Source organism: Antechinus flavipes, chromosome 4, assembly GCF_016432865.1.
Source record: "Antechinus flavipes isolate AdamAnt ecotype Samford, QLD, Australia chromosome 4, AdamAnt_v2, whole genome shotgun sequence".
NCBI lineage: Eukaryota > Metazoa > Chordata > Mammalia > Dasyuromorphia > Dasyuridae > Antechinus > Antechinus flavipes.
Window position 1 is genome coordinate 94,999,530 of NC_067401.1, and position 20,945 is coordinate 95,020,474.

Here is a 20,945-nt window from a genome sequence, read left to right on the forward strand (position 1 = left end):
ATAAATAAAAGTACAGGCTGGATCCTGCTTCAATGAACCACAGAAGTATATTTTTCTCCTTAGGACATCCAACTATCTGCTTTTAATTATAAGAAGGCAAACTAGACCATCTTGTTCCTTAATTATTCCATTGAGCAATATTAGAAAATCTTTGTAGTAGATACTGGTTGATATACAGATCATTAATTGAAATTTGTAAATCTATTCATTATACCAAAGTGATATTTTAATTGCAAAAATAAAAATAAAGCAGGAGTTATTAATGTGGTTTTGACACACTTTAAAAAGGGTACTAACCATCTTCTTCCCAATGAAAAAGTGTTCTTTTTAAAAGAAATAGCATCTGACTAAAGCAGTAAATTCATTTCTTTGACTTTCCACTGAAAACTTTCCACACTTAGTGGAAACTTCCCCAAGGAAGTTAAAATCAGAGAAGAAGGTCCCATTTATACATGTGGGAGGAAGAGGGAGTTGGATTGAAGCACTTCCTGTGGAACTGAGCAATGCATAAAAATATTTATAGTAGCACTTTGTTTTAGAGCTAAGAAGCTGGGAACAAAGTAATGTCCATTGATTAGGAAATGGCTGAAATACTATGATCTATGAAATATTGAAATATGTAGAATGCTATTGGATAAGTCATGATGAATACGAAGAGTTCAGGGAACTTTAGTAAGGGTTACACAGACTAACAGAAAAATAAGTAGAACCAAAGAAACAATTACACAAGAACCACAATAATGCAAAGGAAAACAGTCCTGAAAATCATCAGAACTCTTAATCAATGCAGTGACCAACTATGTCTTCAGGACTGGCAGCAAAGCATATCTCCCTCCTCTCAGCAAAGATGTGGTAGATCATATGTGGAAAACTTGGAATTTGTTTTTAGACATGGTCAAGGTATTTGTTTTGCTTAATTCTGTTTGTTACAAGGAAGAGCTTCATTGGGTAAAGGGAGACAGAAATACTGGGAAATGCAAGTATTGTTTTTGATAGCGACAATAATCTATTTACTTTGAAGGTTACAAGGAAGGAGAAAGGAAGGAAATTCAACTTGAGTTAAAAGATTGGGCTTTACATCCTGACTCTGCTGTATGACCTTGAACAATATTCTATAATACTCTGAGCTTCAGTTTATTCGTTTTCATATTGAGGAGGCCAAAAGAGATGAACTCAAAGATCCCTTCCAACCGTAAACTTTCATTATCTGCAGCATCCTTTTGATATTTTCAATTGAGTAATTTTGCTCATTATATTTGCTAGACTTTGTTATTTCATTATTGCTTTTATTTTAAAGGAAACAAAATTTTTTTGGACTGTAATTTGAGAAAGCCATAAAAATCCTAGAACAGACATATATGAGTTATCAAGTCAGGGGGAAAACAAATCTAGGTCTCAGAATAATAAGACAATATTGGGGTATGACTTCAACTCATTCAAGGGAATGAGTGTTGATCACAAAACAAATCACTCCACTCAGTTGTCTGGTGCCAGTCACACTTTACAGGCCATTTACAGGAGGCCATATTACCTAACAGCTGTTGAGAATGAGAGCCCACTGTCCCATCCCAGGATGTAGAGTCATTTACCTGCAAAGTCAAAGGCAGTAACAGTTTATAATGATGCATTAATTTATTAAGAGCAATGCTTTTTACAATATGATTTTTGTGTTATATAGATAGCATGTTCTGTAAAGTATGGGCTGCTTTAAAAAGAGAAAGAAAACAAATCCTTTTTTCAAGACGGAGAAATCTCTTTTAAGTATCACTGACTGATTCAGCCTCACCATGCTGGAATCTGGCATCCATTCCATTCATTCCTGTTGTCTTGACCCTTTTTCAATACAACAGAATTGTGTCTCTGAATAAAAGTGGGAACAGGCTTTTTGATCATCATATGATTTAACAGAGATTATTCTCTGTAGCATGAATTCCTGAGCCCAATTTTCACACAATTCAAGAAATAGCTATTAAATAGCTGCAATGTGCCAGGAACTGGCAGGAACTGGACCTGATATTTCACTGATATAGACAATTCCCCATGAGGAAACTCCCTCTACCAGTGTGGGTCAGTAACTTTGCTGCAACTCAATCTTAGAGATGAGGAGTGCCAAATCCAGGCCTTGAGTAGCAGCAGAAACAGATTAAAATGTAACTGGGAAATGATTAACAAAATAAATTAAAATATAAAGTTAATCTGTGATTTTCTAAATCAATATGTGATCCATACGAGTCCTTTCCTATTGAGTTTGACAACACTGATCTAGATCACTGAGAAGTTAACTTGTTCAATATTAAAGTTAGTATGTATCAGAATCTTGAATTCACGTATTTATGGTTCTGAAGACTGCCTCTATCCATAATAAATCTCTAATCATTGGGGACAGAGGCAAAAAAAAAAAAAAATGCCCTTTGTTTGAAAGTTCTGAAGGAAAACTAGTAAGTTCTGTGGTATATGTGTGTCTGTGTAAATAAAGGTATATATGTATTTTGCTACATCCCTTTTCTCTCATAAGGCAATCTCAGGAAACTACCTTTTTGGCAGGATAGATATAGCTCAGGTTATATTCTATCTTGTAGATTACACAGAATAAAAATAAAGTGAAAGGTTAGCAAGTCACTTTATTGTTAGCAAGTACTTTATTGTTATCTGGCTAACCTATTTCATGAAATACTTAAGACACTGCCCAGGGTTATTTCTCAGGTCAGATTTCTGTTTCTCTATTTCTGTTATCTCCTTCTTGATGATTTTATCAGTTCCAGTAGACTCAACTATCACCTCCAACTAGATGTTTCTCAATTATCTCTTTCCTAAGTACCATCCATTCTAGTTCACAAGTGCCTAATGGACGTTTCCAACTGGATGTCCCTCAACATCTCAACAAATCTAGGACAGAATTTATTTGCTATTCAGGATTTCAATGATCCTCAACCTTTTATTGCTTCCATCCCTTATCAGTACATCACCAACTCTTGGTGATTCTATCTACCCAATATCTTCCACATTGGTTCTTTTCTCTCTACTCCTAGGATATCAAGCACTAATTTTTTTTTTTTTGTAAATTGGGGTTATAATATTTATTAAAATAATGCTATATATTAATAGAAACAGCAAAGAACCAAAGAATTAAAATGCAAGCTATGTAAAATCCCAAGTAAAACCCAAGTGGGTCTCTTGTATTCATTCAGTAGCTATCTAAAAGCTCAAGAAAGACAATATTCTCAATATAATAAAGTACAGCAAAATAATTGGCAATTTCCAGTGACCAAAATTGTTGGTTTTGCATCTTGTACCCTTTTCTTAAACAGGAAAAAAATTATTTTTGAATGTCATATAATATACACATAAAGTAAGATAGAAAAATACATTATAAATTTATAACAATGGTTGTAAATATATTATCTTAAATGTTTCTCATAGGCAATAAATAGGTTGGTGCATTGATCATTTCTTGCTTGCACTATTGTAACAGCCTCCTATTTGGTCTCCTTGCAACCATTTTCTTTTTCTTTTCAGTTTATCCTCCACACAAAAGGTCTGAAAAGGTCACTGAACCAGCTCAAAAAACTCAAATGGTTTTCCACTGGCTCTAGGTCTAAAAACAAACTCCTCTGTGGCTTTAAAATCCTTTACAATCTGCCTGCAGCTTATCTTTACAGGATAATTACACTTTTTCTCCAGTCAAACTTGTCTATTTGCTTTTTCTTATATATATTTCTTCTTTCTTTACTGTATCTATTCACACAATCTGTTTTCCCTTACATAATACTATACTATTATATGATATAACTCTTAGATAATATAATCCTTATAGAATTCCCTCATTTGTTGTATCTAACTCCTAAATTGCCTTGTAAATTACAATTACATATATCTATTTATATTAATATACATTATATATATAACAAGTATATATAATATATTTGGATTTATCAGTTAATAACCTCTTTAAAATAGGACTGTTCTATTTTTGTCTTTTTTCCTCAATGTCTAGCATATATTAAGTACTTAATAAATGATTACTGATTAAAATTAATGTGTATTAAGAAAAAAAAACATTGGAGAGACCGTTTCACTTTTAATCAGAAGCTTCATCACATTCAATCAGCTTTTTTGTTATTTTTGAATGTCCAAGGAAATCTTGGTAACATATTCACAAATATCTTTCAATATTCTTATTTTTATATCTTCTCCACCTCTTCATTTCTTTTAAGCAATTAAACTCCTACTTTTTCTGATGTAAAAAGACAACCATTTAAAATAACCTAATTTCAGAAAAAAAAAAAACCTGAAAAAAGCCTTTAAGGAATTATGAAGAAGAAAACTCCCAAGAATAGTTAGATTTTCAAGTTAGTTTTATCAAATATTTAGAGAACAAATAATTCTAACATTACATAAACTCTGAGCAAAAATAAAAAAGGAAGGACTCCTATCACCTCCCTTCTGGAATATAAATATGGCTATGATACCCAAATCATGGAGCAGCAAATTATAGAAGAAAAACTATAAACCAACATCCTTAATGAATAGTAACATAAAAATACAGGATAAAATAGTAGTAACATTCAAAATATTATGTACTGTGATCAGATTGGATTAATAACAGGAATGATTGATTCAGTATTGTTCAATTGCTTCAGTCATGTCTGACTCTTCTGGATTGCATTTGGGGTTTTCTTGGCAAAGATACTGGAGTAGTTTTGCCATTTCCTCCTCCAGTTCATTTTATATATGAGTAAACTGAGACAAACAGGATTAAATGACTTGCCAACAATCACACAGGTTAGTAAGGATCTGAAACCACATTTGAACTCCGGTTTTCCTGACTCTAGGCCCACACTCTATTAATGTACCATCTAGCTGTTATGTCAATATTAGGAAAACTACAAACATAGTCTATGATAAAAACAAAATAATTTTAAAACCATATGATTAGGTTAATAAATACAGGGAAAAGTTAAATAAAATGCAATATCCACTCCTGTTAAAACATTTTTTAAAAGCGCCAGCATCAAAGAAGCTTTCCTTACTATGCTGACTAGTAAGTATCTAAAGCAATAAGCCAGCATCTGTGTAATAAATCTTAGAAGCCCTTCCAATAATATTAGAAGTAAAGCAAGTTATGTCCATTACCATCATTATTACTTGATATAGTTCTATAAATGCTAACTATAGCAATAAGATAAAAAAAGAGAATTGTAATAAACATGCAAAGAGTAAATTGCCACTTTCTACAAATGATATTATGTGCCACTTAAAGAACCTTAGAGAATCAACTAAAATTAGTTCAAGCAATAACTTCAGCAAAGTAGCAGATTATAAAATAAATCAACACAAATAAAATTTTCTACATATTACCAATAAAGCCTACCCAAAATGACAAAAACAGAAATTTCATTTATAATAACTATGGAATATATAAAATATTTGGTAGCCTACCTACCAAAACATTCCTAGTAATTATATGAATATAATTACCTAAATTAATACACCTAATATAAATACCCAAATATTTATGGTTGTTTTTATTTGCATTTCTTTCATTAGTTATTTAGGAAATTTTATTATGTAGTTATAAATACTTTATAGCTCTTTTGAGAATTGTTTGTTTATATCCTTTGACCATTAATCCATTGGGAAATCGTTATTAGTCAAAGATTTCTTTTTTCCAATTTGACCACTTCCCTCCTTATTCTGGATGCAATTATGTTGTATTACTTTACTTTAATCTTTTTTTTTCAAATATGGGTCTTTTCCCATTGTCTCTCTTTCATTCACCCCTGAACCCCTCTTCTTGTTTGATATGCCCCCTTCCTTTCCTCCCCTTATACTAACCTATTCCTTAGTTCTTAAATTTCTTGTTTTTTATACCATTTCCTAAAAAGATTTCTCTCACTCTCTTCAATGCCCATATTCTGTTTACTCTAGGCCCTCATCTTGATTTATATATATGTATATATATGTGTGTGTATATATATATATATATGTATGTATGTATATTCTTCTGTGGTCTCTATACTATCAAAATTTCCAAGATATCCATTCTAGGGTCTCCCCTCTAGCTGTTTTCTGTCACTGCCTTTTAGGGCTCATTCCATGGATTCCCTCTTTTCATTGTGCCCCCTTTCCAGAGCAATGTCTATTCCCATGTTATAATCTAGTCTTACAAAAAAAGCAATTCACTTGTAGGCAGGATGCTGCCAGGGCCTGCCCATAATACCCCTGACTGTCTCTTCATTGTTACCTTGATCAGATTTTCCCTTTGATCTCTTTATCTCCTTGGGTATATTTAAAAAGAAATCTGTTATTGGTCTTTTTTATAGTCACTTTATTATTATTCCTGTCTTTGATTGCTGCATTTATTCACTCTTCTTGCATTTCTTTTGTTTGGAGTGTTCAAGAGAAAACGAATATCTCTTGATCTGATTTTCTTTCTCAAAATCTTTTAAAGTCTTCTTTATTGGGCAATGGTCTGAGATTTGAAAACAATCTTTTGTTCTCTGTCCTGGGTCTTCCTTTGTTATCTTCCCCCACTTGTAGAAAGGAAGCTCCTTTGGGGCAGGGACTGGAGGGATGGAGATTCATGACTCACAACTTCTGTAACATTCAATATAATGGGGAATCAGGGAGAACTTGTGCTTTAGGATAGGAAATAAAATGATGCCTTTGGAGTTTCAAAAGTGTTTCTACTCATCGAGGCACCCATTCTTGTAAGAATGTAAAATAAATCTTTCCTGCATTCAAAAGATAAAATAAAATCTTCTTTATTACTGAATGTCCATCTTTTGTTCTGTATGGTTAAGTTCAGATTTTCAGGATGAATCATCCTGAGCTTCAGGAAATATTATTCCCTTCTCTCCTCTTTTTTTCTAGTGACTATGGAATAGACGGGCTTTATTCAAATATTTTTTCTTTGCATTTGGAGATCTTTCTCCAGAAGGCTTGCAAAACTTGTTTCTGAATTGAATTGTTAAATTTAATCACTAAGTGTCTTGAGTTGGCAATCTAGGAGACTGAATCTCAAAAAGGCTCAGAGAAATTCTTGGTTCATCAGTGTTAATTCCAGCTGGCTTTTGGATGGTCAGAAGGACTGGTCCCCATGTACATGATGCTCTGTCCTGGCGGTCTGTCCTGTTCCCTCTGTTTCTCAGTTCTCTCTGGCCCTGGAAGTTCAGAGCCTGCTTTCCTCAGCATGCTACTGGTGGGTTGCAGCCCTAAGCAGGCTTTTGCTCCTGAAGGGCTATGGCCAAACTGGCTCTGGAGACCTGAGGAAAATTCATTGCCTGGAGTTGGGGTCTCTATAGCAATGGAAAAGAGGGGGAATGAGGTGTAGGGATAGTTTTTGATATAAGCCTGTGTCCTGTCCTTGGGTCTGAATAAGTAGTTTTTCACAGGAAGAAAGAACAGAACTAGAAGAACAATTTATACAATGACTATAACATCGTTTAAAAACAAAAAACAACTTTGAAAGGTTTAAGAATTCTAATTAATGTAGATAAATCACAACTCAGAAGACAATTGTTGAAGCATCCTTCCCACATCTTTGACAAAGAAGTGATGGATTAGAGATAAAGAATAAGATATATTTTCAGACATGACCAATGTATAGACTTGTTTTATTTTATTTTAATGGAATGGGTTTTTTTGCCTGGGGAGATGAGGAAGGAAAGGTTATAGTAATACCAAGAAAAAAAAAGAAAGGAAAAAAAAAAGTTCAATGAAGTATTTTTAGAAATAGAACAGAAGGAGGTTCAGAAGGGAAAAAAAAAAAAAAAAAAACAACTAAGCAGGACAGATTGAGAATGAGTGTGTTGAATTTAGTTTATACTTAAAAAATCCAAGCTGTCCATTATGGAGATTTGCAGTTTAATATACAATCTTCTTTTTCTGTTCTTCATATACTGAAATGTTTCTGTTTGCTGACATTTGTCAAGATCAGACTAATGGAAAATTTAAAATAACATAATAATCTTATTTGTGATGGTGCAGGGAAAAAGTCTGCCAGATGGCAGAACTTTAACATTCTAGTTGTAAATGGTCTCTCTAAATTGGTCTGGATAGCTCTTCTGAGATAGTTAACCCAAAACAAGATTCTCTTTCTCCCTATCCCACACATTGATTCCTGCCTCATAGTGAAGGGGAAAAAGAAATCTTACCTCAACTGTCATGGTATGTAGAATTACAGGCAAAGCAGCCTCCTGATTGGTGGGCAGACAGGTAAGCACTAGTGAGAATAATATGTGAAAGTCCGCATAAATTCCTGGGCCTTAGGTGTTTTCCTTCAGCTCTCTGACTTTGCTTTTACTTAATGGATTTGTAATGGGAAATGAGATTTTAATTCTGGGTGACAAAATGGGGAATTGCCCAGGAATGCTCAAGGTATCAAACTAAATTTCCTGCCCTGTGAATCTGAAGGAGTGTACCCCAGGTATTAGCATCCATATGAAAGTGTTGAGGTCTAGCTTTGGGGTACCTAAATGAAATTAGAGTTAAGGTCTGGTGGCAGGTTTGGGGTACAGATTCGGCGCAAGGTGGTCTAGTAGCGGTGCGAGTTCCCAATAAAAGCATTTATTGGCCCGGAGAGCTAGATTGATAAAAGAGGTTTATTATTAGATAAGCAAAGTTAAAGTATAGGCGAAGGTAGAGATAAGGAGGGCACTGGACAGAGGGTCCAGTGGACAGAGGGTCCTCACATGGTAGCCATGTTTGGAATCTCTGCCAAGAGGGGTTCCCAGCGTGGCCTTTTTATAATAGGAGACTTAGCTCGAGGGGCTTTCGGTTGTAGCCCCAAAGTTGGCTCATATCCGGGTGGGGCTGGGAACAGGTCAGATCTTCTATTGGAATTCAAAGGGACCAGGATTTGTGAGTTAAAGGGCAATTTACATTAACAACTAGGAGAGGGTGGGAATCTAGAAAGGAAGCTTTCCCGCATCAAAAGCATGCTCCAAAACACTAAGAAGAGACAAATCAAATCAACCCTGGGTTTTATCTCACATCTGCAAATTGGCAAAAAGAACAAAAGATAAGACTAGACATAATCTGTATTCACATGATTTGTAGTGATTGGTTGGATCATATGACCTTTAGGGTCACTTCCAAATCCTAGATTGTTCCCCTTCTGATATAGCCTGGATGACTCAGTTTTTACTTTGAAGTCTCCTGGATGCAGCGTGCTACAGTAAGAAATGAGAATCAGAAAACAAGAGATTCTCATTTCAAATTTACCATCAATTAGCTATATGAACTTGGACAAGTTGCTTAAACTCTAAAGACCTCAGCTTGCTCATTTGAAATAAGCAAACTAAAATAAATGTTCTCCAAGTCCTTCCTAGCACTAGAATTTATTTAAGTGTGAAAGATGTTCTTAAGGAGAGCTTGCCAAACTCTCCTACTAGTACACTATGTTAAAAGGGGTTTGAGATCCCGGCTATGTCAGAAATTAGAATTTAGACAAAACATTTTGTCCAGACTAAGAAGAGTAGGAAGGAAGTTCTTAAGAATGAAATCTGTAAGATCTAATCAATCTTTCCCAATGAAGAAGAAAACGAGGAACTATTTAGAGACTGATGTAGATGCATAGGTCACTCACTGCTCATTTTATATTTAAATACATATAATCTCAGAGAATCATTAAAAGAAATAAACTAAATGAGACAATAGTTTCAGTTAAATAGTTCTATCCAAGCCAAAGGTGTCAAACAAATCTAGATCCCTGCCAGCTAGAATATTGACGTAGAAAACCACAAATTAACTTTATTTATGTGGTATTGTTTTTATTTTGTTAGATATTTTTCAGTTATGTTTTAATATGATTTTGATAGCACTCAAGCGTTTTGAAGATCTTGGGAGTTCTATAGGCCAGTCTACCTATGGCTAAACAGTGAATGAAGTTTCTGGGTAGAATCAAGTTCTAACCTCAGGTATATGAGATGAATTTATTATATAATTAAAGACAATTCATTTTGCCTTGAACTTGTTTCAGTGATTTGTTTTAAAAAATAAGGAAAATAACTGAAATTATTTTATAAGGACATACAATTAATTTTGCCTTGAACCTGTTTCAGTGGTCTCCAGTAAAAAAAAAAAAAAAAAAAGGAAGATAACTATTTATGTCTTTATGAAGTAATCTCAGTTAACAATGATTGTGTACAGATTAAAAAAAAAATTAGAACAAAATAATTCAATCTCCTGACTCTTAGTACATTTACCCTTACTACTTCCTCATTCTGCATCAAGATTTTTCAGCTTTCCACTGTTTTCGAAAATTACTGTCTATAATGGCAAGAACTTGTCATACTTGGCCTGAGGCTAAAGGCAAGTTGGATTTTGAGGAAGCTGAATATATTCTATTGCTGTATCTAGTCTCAAACACTCACTAAGTCTGAGGGGTCTGGGACAAGGTTCTTTCCTAGCCACTGACGAAACAAACCCGTGACTGCTAAAGTTGTGTGAGTCCTTTCCGGAATGGTGGCCCCTCAGGAATGATTTTTTTAAATCTCTACTTGATTAAAATACTGGTCTGAGTCATTCTCAGACCATAGCCAGAACCTGAGCTAAAGCCATGATGGAAAGTGCATACATAGCTTTTTGCTTGAAGATTTATTTGATCTTGGAGGTTAAAGGCATTACAATAGTCTATTTGGGGCAAGACAGCAAAGATTTGTATTTAGACTGTGATAGAAAATGCTCCAGGAAAAGTCAGACTAAGAAGAATAGGAAGTTCTTAGGAGTGAAAACTTTAAGATGCAAACAATCTTTCTCAAGGAAGAAAAAAATGTGGAGTAATTTAGACATTGATATGGATGCATAGGGCACTCAGTGGTCATTTTATATTTAAATACATATAATCTTAGAGAATCATCAAAAAAAAAAAACCTTAAATGAAACAATAGCTTCAATTAAGTAGCTACATATAAAATAAATCTGCAAAAATTGTTTGTGTTTATACACAGTAATAACAAAATAGGAGGAAATAATAGAAAGGAACATCCCATTTGTAATAACTACAAAATCCAGAAAATATCTTGGAGTCAGATACACTCAAGACTTCTATAAATACACTCACAGAAACTACTCTTTAAAGAAATAAAGAATGATTTAAATAATTTGAAAGCTTTTCACCATTTATTATTGGGTCAAGTCAATGTAATAAAAATTACTAATATGCACAAATTAATTTGATTTATTTTAAGTCTATCAAAGTATTAAAGAAATATTTTATGGAACTAGATTAAAAAAATAACAAAATTTATTTGAAGGAGGGAAAAGGCCTAACTCTCATGGGATATAAACAAAATAAGCAGAAATGAAAAGAAAGCATTTTCAGACTTCAAGTTATATTGTAAAGCAGTAATCATCAAAATTTGGGAGTACTAATTACCAGAAAACTAGCTCAATGGAGCAAGAGCTAGAAACAACTGAACTCAGTAACCCAGTATTTGTTAAACCCCAAAACAAACTATCTGGTAAACTATTTTCTGTTTGAGAATACCTGTGAAAACTGGTAAACAGTTGGTTTAGAGTAGCACCTAAGATCGCATACTGAATAACAGTGAATTCTAAACAAATAATCTACCCAAACAAAAAAAGTCAAATCAATAAAAAGAAAATGGATAGTTATCTTTCACAATTATGACTAAGGGGAAATTTCTTAACCAAATAAGGGATAGAGAAGCTCACAAAAGATAAAACATCATTTTGATTATATGAAGTTGAAAATCTTTTGTGTGAGCAAAATTAATCATGCTAGCATAAAAAGTGAAACTGCCAACTAAGAAAAAAAAGTTTGCAACAAAAATCTCAGATAATGGATTTATATCCAAGATGTCAGTAATCACAAATCCATAACTAATGAACTTATATATCCAAGATATGTTAGTAATCAAAAATCCATTTATAAGTCCAAGATGTATTCATTAATAGATAAGTGGTTAAAAGAAATGAACAGTTCTCAAAAGAATTGTAAGCTATTGATTACCTTATTAAAAATTGCTCTGAGTCACTGAAGAGAAATGCAAATTGAGGCTTCATTTCGCAATGACAATATCAGAAAAGATGATAAAATATTAATCAGTATTGGAAGGCTGTAAGGAGACAGGATATAAATATATGATTGGTGGAACACTATTCCAACATCTGGGAAACAATTTAGAATTATGTCCTAAAAGTAACTAAAATTTCTCTATTTTTAACCCAAAGACTTCACTATTAGGCACATACTCTCAAAGAAGTCAAAGACAAAAAAACATTAGTACCATTTATGGTAGCAAAGAATTGAAAACAGAGTAAATGCCCAATTATTTGAAGAATATGTCTGCATTGTAAGAAACAACAAATATAAAAATTGAGAGAAACATGGCAAGCTGTTATCAGAACCCAAATGAGAGCAGATGAAGCCCTGAATTACCCTGGTGTTGGTTGTGAGTAGAGAGACATTCAAATTGAGATCCATCTTTTCCATGAGGCTGCTCTGACCTCAAAATCTCAAGGTTTTCCTTCTCCTAATCCTTGTAGCATCAACTGATTTTTTTTTTTTAACATTTATTCTTCCTGCATACTTATCTTGTCTCCCTCCGTAGTTTTGGGGGGCAGGGACTGGATTATACAACTATAATGGAATTTAATTTTCAGCCACTGGAAGCGATCCTATAAATTAACTAATCCTAACTCCTCATTTCAGAGATGAGGCTCACAGAGTTTAAATAATTTGCCTTGGGTCATACAACTAATCCAAGGTACATCTAGAAATGGAACCTACAATCGGTTGACCTTCAGTGCAGTTTATTTCCCCATATGACCTCATTGCCGCCTTATTCTCATATGACATATTTATGATAAGGTACTGCTGATAAGTACTTGCTGAAAGAATAAAAATGAAAATCATATTCGTTTGGTTCGTTCATTTCCTCATTGTTTCTTTCCATCTATAGAAGGTAAATAATCCACTTACCTCATAAAAGCTACAAGGAACAAACATGATAATAAAAGCAAAAGAAGCATATTGTAGTAAAGAAACATTAATGAATTTGAAAGTTAGGATTTTGGAAACTGAGGCAACTGGTTGGCACAGTGAATACAGAGCTGGACCTGAAGTTAAGAAGACCTGAATTCAAATCCAGCCTCAGATACTGTGTGATCTCAAGCAAGTTACTTAATTTTTCTGAGCCTCAAGTTTTCTCATCTGTAAAATGGGTATAATAATAGCATCAATCTCTCAGGGTTGTTGTGAGGATAAAAGGAGCTGATGTTTGTAAAAAAAAAAAAAAAGTGCTAGTTACATAAATGCTATCTGTTATCGGCAATTACATGATACAGTGGATAGAGCACTGGACCCAGAGATCTATTTTCAGACCTCTGTACAAATTATTTAACTGCTATCTCTTTTAATTTCCTCATTTGTAAAACAAATAAAAATAATAGCACCTATCTTTCAATATATCATCATAAAATGAGATAATATTTGTAAAGTACTCTGTAATTCCTAAAATATTATATATCTAAAGATTTAGATTTGTGTGTTTTATATATATATATGTATGTATATGTATGTACATATGTAAATGTCACCTCACTAAAATGGGTGTGTGTGTGTGTATGTATGTGTGTACACATGTTTTAATGAGGTGACATTTAAGAATCCTGGACTTGGATTCAAGAAGACCAGAATTCAAATCTAGACTCAGATAATTATTGCCTGTGTAACCCTGAACAAGTCAGCCTCCATCCGCCTGTTTTCCCATCAGAAAAACAAGCATAGTATTTAACTCATAGAGTTATAAGAATCAAATAAAATAAGATGTATAGAGTTTACAAACTTCAAAACACTATATAAATGAGTTCTAATCTCAGCTCTGTCATTGACTAACTGAATGATCTTAGACAATTATTTCTTAGATCTTACTTTCCTCATCTCAGAAGTGTATGTATTTACCACTTCAATCTCTGAAACTACTATTCTATTCTAAATATAAGACAATGGTCCTTCTATGTGAGATTCAAAAATCTACCCAGGATTGGGGCTAAGGGAATCAAAAGAAAATATACCCTACAATCAACACTGCTCTCTTCCTAGTGCTAGTAAACAACTTTAAACAACTCTCTGAATTATCTATTTTAAAAAACTAAGAAATGCCTTTGATCTGTAAGAAATCTGAGATACCGCCTCCTCTAATCAGGGAGTGACTATGCTTTAGGCTGATAAGTACTTTGCTACCAGGCTAAATGCTTTCTGCAGACCTGGGAGAACAGGAGTCAAGAGCATGACCCCCCTAAGCTTCCCTCTCAGGCGAGAGCTGTTGCCCAGCTACATCTTCAGCCAAAGAAAGCACCGTATGGGTGTGAACTCTTCCCTTGGCCAGGCATTTACTTATTAACCAGCAGATGGTGCAGCAAAGACCTACAAGCTCTTTCTCATCATGCTTCAGGTTTACTTGCCATATGATCATTAGTAAGCAACCTTAGCTTCCTGTTTTTTCCTTCCACTATTTTTTCCCCCTTAAAAAAGTGGGGAGGAAAGAACTATGTGTTGAATTTTATACTATTCAAAGTTCAAGAACTACATGTTCAATTTTATACCAAAGCTTTTAAAAGAGTCATAGGCTTATTGAGTTGAAAGGAATCTTAGAGATCATGTATCAGTTCTAGAATTCTCAGAACCCCTCTCCCTTTCTCTGGAGATCCAAAGACAGAATTCAGGGGACATACAAACTTGGAGAATAAAAATAATGACATCTTTATTTTCACTAACTTCTAATTGAAATTTAGCACTACTTCAATTCTTTAAAAACATTATTCATAAGCTTCCATAGATTTCACCAGACAGCCAAGGGAGTCCATGACACACAAAAAAGAAAAAAGAAAAGGAAGGAAAGAAGGAAAAAGGAAAAGAAGGAAAGGAAGGGAAGGAAGGAAGGAAGGAAGGAAAGAAGGAAGAATAAAGAGAAAAGAGGAAAAGAAGAAAGGAAGGAAGAGAAATAAAAATTAAGAAGTTCTGATAATTTTATACCAACAAGACTGAGGCTAAAAGAACTTTAATAACTTGGCCAATGTCAGGAAGACCAAATGTACTTAGTGATAGAGTGGGGCCTATAATCTAGGTCCCCAACTCTCTTGCTAGTGCTAATCCCACTAGTTGTGCCATCTCCCTTAGTACCTAAGTCTACTGTGTTATAAATATATATCTATGTATATCTATGTATATCTATATCTATATCTATATGTATATATAACATATATATATATATCTTTGTGTATTTGTTGAATGAATGAATAAGAAAGGCTAGCATTCTATCCACCATTCCATACAGTAATATTTACCTATATAACTCCATATTTCTCAAATTCATTTTGCAACCCAACAAAAAGTTGATAATACTTCTAGTATTAAGGACATTTAAAATTATGATACGATAGAAACATATAATTTTAAAGCCAGAAGAGGCCCTGACGATCACCAAGTCCCACATTCTAATCTTGTGAACTTGCATAGTATTTGAATGGACAAAGTAAATACAGCTCATATGTTGACAAAGAAGTGTGTACATGATCCTCTGCACTTCTATCTTCTGGCCTTTGTTCAGTTTCAAACACCTGAAAGTCCCTTCTCCACTCACTCCTCTAGTTCAAGTGCTATTTCTACCAAGAAAGGGAGGCTGTGCTTCAAGGGAAAGGGAAGGGAAAGTCTTGATCCATAAAATTCGAGATTTAGCTTTGATTACCTCTAAAGATTCTTAGACCTCTAAAACTATTAGACCTATCACCTCAGTGCAAATCTCAATTTTCTCAATTACTACTTGTGTGATCTTCGGTCTTCATTTTCTCAACCATAAAATGATTGAACAGATGACCTTTAAAATCTCTTTGAGCTCTGAAGCTATGATCCTAAGCCTATCCTAAGGGTCCCCCTTCCTTGACATTAGGGACCTTCCTACCATCCTTAGAACTCATGTCGGTTTGTATTCTTTATTCATTGGTGCATAATATATATATATATCTTTGTGTATTTGTTGAATGAATGAATAAGAAAGGCTAGCATTCTATCCACCATTCCATACAGTAATATTTACCTATATAACTCCATATTTCTCAAATTCATTTTGCAACCCAACAAAAAGTTGATAATACTTCTAGTATTAAGGACATTTAAAATTATGATACGATAGAAACATATAATTTTAAAGCCAGAAGAGGCCCTGACGATCACCAAGTCCCACATTCTAATCTTGTGAACTTGCATAGTATTTGAATGGACAAAGTAAATACAGCTCATATGTTGACAAAGAAGTGTGTACATGATCCTCTGCACTTCTATCTTCTGGCCTTTGTTCAGTTTCAAACACCTGAAAGTCCCTTCTCCACTCACTCCTCTAGTTCAAGTGCTATTTCTACCAAGAAAGGGAGGCAATGTGCTTCAAGGGAAAGGGAAGGGAAAGTCTTGATCCATAAAATTCGAGATTTAGCTTTGATTACCTCTAAAGATTCTTAGACCTCTAAAACTATTAGACCTATCACCTCAGTGCAAATCTCAATTTTCTCAATTACTACTTGTGTGATCTTCGGTCTTCATTTTCTCAACCATAAAATGATTGAACAGATGACCTTTAAAATCTCTTTGAGCTCTGAAGCTATGATCCTAAGCCTATCCTAAGGGTCCCCCTTCCTTGACATTAGGGACCTTCCTACCATCCTTAGAACTCATGTCGGTTTGTATTCTTTATTCATTGGTGCATAATATATATATATACATACACACACACATATATATATATATAATTTAACACTCTTAGACTGAAATCCAAAAGGACTTCAGTGTTGCACAAAGTGCTAGATTTGGAATCAAAAAGATCAGCATGTAAGTCCTGACTTAAGCTGTGTGACCAAGGGCAAGTTAGATAATATCTCTGAGCCTGGGAATAGTAATACCTGTGGTAGCTGTACAGAGGTTTATGGTGAAGCTCAGATAAAATAATGTACATAAAGTGCTTTATAAAATTAAAGTACCATGTCCATATCAATTATTATTAACTTTGTATATTCTCTAGTAGGGGATGACTAGGTATTATAGTGGACAGAGCACAGGGCCTGGAGTCTAGATAATCTGAGTTTGAGTCTGGCTTCAGGCATTTATTACCTATATGACCCTTACAAGTCACTTAACTCCTATTTGCCTTAATTCCTTATCTGTAATATGGGGATGCCCTGGAGAAAGAAATGGCAAACCACTCCAGTATTTTTCCCAAGAAAACTCCATATAAAATGTCCATGGGATCATATAGAGTTGGACACAAATGAACAACAAAATCTTCTCTAGTATCTATCACAGTACTATGAACATAGCAGATGCTCAATAAATATATGCTGAAACATATCTAACATGTATAGGACTGCTTGCCATCTAGGCGAAGGGGTGGAGGGAGGGAGGGGAAAAATCGGAACAGAAGTGAGTGCAAGGGATAATGTAAAAAAAAATTACCCTGGCATGGATTCTGTCAATATAAAGTTATTATAAAATAAAATAAAATGAAAAATTAAATGTGGAAAAATAAATAAATATATGCTGAAGAATTGGAGAAACCAAAAGGATCTAATACATAGGCAGTGCTAGGAGTGTCAATTACTCTCTATTATCTCTACAATCAAATACAAAATTCCTTTGTCCTTTCATAATCTGGGCCCAGCTTACTTTTTTGTATTTATACCCTTTCATATAATCTGGTCCTAATAACCTGCCACTTTTTCTAGCTCCCATCTTCATGCCATAATACAAGCTGTCTCCCTACACTATCTACTCTCTCCCAAATTACTTAGAATCCCTAGCTTCCAGAAAGCTCAGTCACGTGCCAGGAACTAGATAAGGCCTCCCAACCAGGTCCTCCTCCAAGAATAAAAATTCCTTGCATTTGCTTTGTCTTCATTCTGTATTTACTTATATTTGTACATCTTGTTTTCCATGATGTAATGTAAACTTCTGAATTTGGAGCTGAAAATAAAATTGAATTTAAAATTTAAAAATAAGCTAAAAATATCCCCAAAAGATTACAAATGCCTCGAGAATATATTTTCTTCTCTTCTTCCTTTCTTTCTCTTTTTTTCTTTCTTCTTCCTTTTTTCCTTTCTTTCTCCCCAACACTAAACACAGATCCTGACAAATAGTAGGTATTCAAATGATTGCTGATTGGTTAATAAATGAATAAATAGCTGTATGAATGAACAGACCAGTGAAAGGTACCAAGAATAATTCCATTTTGATCACTGACCTTACTATTTAGTAGATATTAATAATATGCTATATTTTCATACAAAAATGTTTCATTCAAATATTCACAGTATTGTTTTCACTACATGGAGAGTGGAAGGGGGCTGAGAGAAAAAAAGACAGGAGAAAGGGCAGGTATGACAAGTTCTATTGTCATCCATATAAAAATAATTTTATTATTTATTATTATACATTTCTAAGACATAGAGTTGGTCAAGAAGTTAATGGCACCAAAAGAAGGACTCGCTGACATGACTAGGCTCAGCCTGTTAGACAACATAACCTTTCATCACCTCATCAGAAGACAAGAGAATGGTCATTTTCTCTGGTCTGATTCTTAATGAAAGAGAAAATATTAGTGCCTTAGTGAAATAATAGGGGATGGTTATGAGGGAGTCACTTTTTTTATTTCTATCTGTAGCAATTCATATGCTAACTGGAAAATGCTTTGTAATGACTTTTATTAATTCTATATTGATGTCAAAGCAATGGCAGGGTCAACCAGCCTGTCCTTAAATTGGGCTATTAATAATAAGTCTCAGAAAAATTGGTCCTGTGCTCCTATAAAAGTTTCTCAACCAAATTTTATAGTTCTTTTCCCTTGGCCTCTATGATGAGGAAGCCAGGTCCTTACTCAGGCATCCAGCCTAACCTCATATTAGGTATGGAGATGAGTGTTTACAGCTCTTCAGGGTTGTGTAGCAATCAGTGGGGAATGAGCCTGTAGATCTCAATTCATTAAGATTCCTTTGGTAAAAGGTGATTAAATGCTCCCAAGGAGGAGAGTTTGGACTTAGAATATGAAATTGAAGCAGCCCCTTTTTCCCCCCTCCCCCAACAAGAGTAACTTCATGGAGGAATTCTGTATTGAATGGAGACCAGAAATGCTTTACAGGGGACATAAAAGAGATTCTAGCCTTCTAGAAGCTACAACCTTGACCCTTGAATCTGTTCTTCTCCCAAAGTGGGAAATGCCCCTAAACGCTCCAGAATGAGCTCAGCTCAGAACCTGGGGTTAGTCCTGGGAAACAACCTAAACTGTAAGAGTGATGGTTAAGGGGAAAACATAATTTATTGTGTGATGGCCTCTCCTGCACACCTTTATTCCAGGTTCTTGAGGACTGGAGGGAATGGGGAATAGGAAAAGGTGGGGAGCCTCGTGAGAAGGGTTACCGGTGGAATGGTAGAAATGCTAACACACTCAGATCCCTTTTTACACGCTCATTCCTCTGTCCTAGAAACCAAATCTTGAAACTGAAATCCTTATGCCCTTTGCTCCTGTTTTCAGGAAGGGCTGAGTTAGTGAGTTGGTGGAGAGGGAAGCTGGACAGGTGCAAACTGACAGACAGACAGACGGTGTTATCCTCCATCTATATTTGTTTGTCCATAATTGTCTGCATGTCGGGTCTCCCGGGGAACAGTAAGCCCCTTGTTTTTTGCTTTTCTGTGTAACGCCAGCACTTAGCAGAATGCCTAGCCCATAATAGATGCTGAATAATGCCGATTGACTGACAAGTCCGCCAGCCCCTCACTGCTGAGGCCCCTCGGGGGCTGCGGACCCCCACCCCCACCCCCTCGCCTCACCTGCGTGAAGTACAGGTTCATCAAGGTCAAGGTGAAGAACTGGAGGCACACGGGAAAGCAATAGAGCAGCCAGAAGACGAAGGGGCTCAGGGAGTTGGCCGCGACGAAGTCTTTGAAGTAGAAGGAGAAGAGGATGGTCCGCAGGGAGGCCCAGAAGAGGCAGAGGAAGAGGAAGACAGTCTGGTAGCTGAACCGCTTGTGCCCGTAGTGCAAGACCAACCAGAGCTGGACGTAGATGAACACGAAGAGGAGCGAGTAGAAGATGGTGTACACGATGGTGAGGCCGAGCTTCACGTAGGGGGGGACGGCTGGAGTGAGGGTGGGAGGCAGGGAGTCATTTCTCAGTGGGTCCCATTGAGGGACCTCCATCAGAAACGCGAGGGCTCGGCCGGACTGGGCTGCAGGCGCCGCTCGGACTTCATGGAGTCCTCGGGCTGCGTCCGCGGAGGCTGCAGGCGCCGCCGCTGCTGCCGCCGCCGCCGCCGCCGCCGCTGCCGCTGCTGCCGCTGCTGCTGCTCCCCCTGCTGCTGCTGCTGCTATTGCTGCTGCTGCTGCTGCTGCTCCGGCCGCCGCTGCCGCTGCTGCTCCTGCTCCGGCCGCCGCCCCCTTTCATCTTGCTAGGCTGGGAGCTCAGAAACTGAAAGAAAACAAGCTCGCACTTCCTCTTTGGCTGCCCTGGGTCCGCCGGCCCCGGCACCACATGATCGCGGCGCTGCCGGAGTGATTCATTAGGGCTGCCTTTGTCAGCGATTGGCAACTTAACCGCAGCCGCAGCGGCGGAGGCAGCCGCACGTCGTCCTCCTGCTTCTGAGCCCTAGCAGCCACCGAGAAACCCTCCCTCTGCTCCCTCCCCATCACCGCGTGCTGGCCATGAGGGGAGGAAGGGGCGACAGCGACAGCAGCGGCAGCAGCTCGGGCAAGCAGCCACCCGAAAACCAACTCCCCGTGCCCTCGCCATCGCGGCGTGCTGGGGAGGGGAGGGGGAGGGCGAGGGCCAGCAGCGCGGGCCCTTCCTGCGCGAGAGCCCTAAGCAGCCCCCCCCCCCCCACGCCAGCCTTCCTTGCCCTTGCCCGCTCCATCACACGGCTGGTCAAGGAGGGATGGGAGG

General features: G+C 36.3%; 1 protein-coding gene across 1 annotated transcript in view; it reads right to left on the minus strand.

The window, feature by feature from the left end:
* The window catches only part of GPR137B (G protein-coupled receptor 137B), a 93,398-nt gene extending 73,059 nt beyond the window's left edge, over window positions 1–20,339 (minus strand). The window contains exon 1 of the mRNA XM_051993554.1: window positions 19,838–20,339. Coding sequence (XP_051849514.1) covers window positions 19,838–20,206 — 369 coding nt within the window. The 5' untranslated portion in view covers window positions 20,207–20,339. The remainder of the gene's footprint in view (window positions 1–19,837) is intronic.
* Window positions 20,340–20,945: the final 606 nt, after the last annotated feature.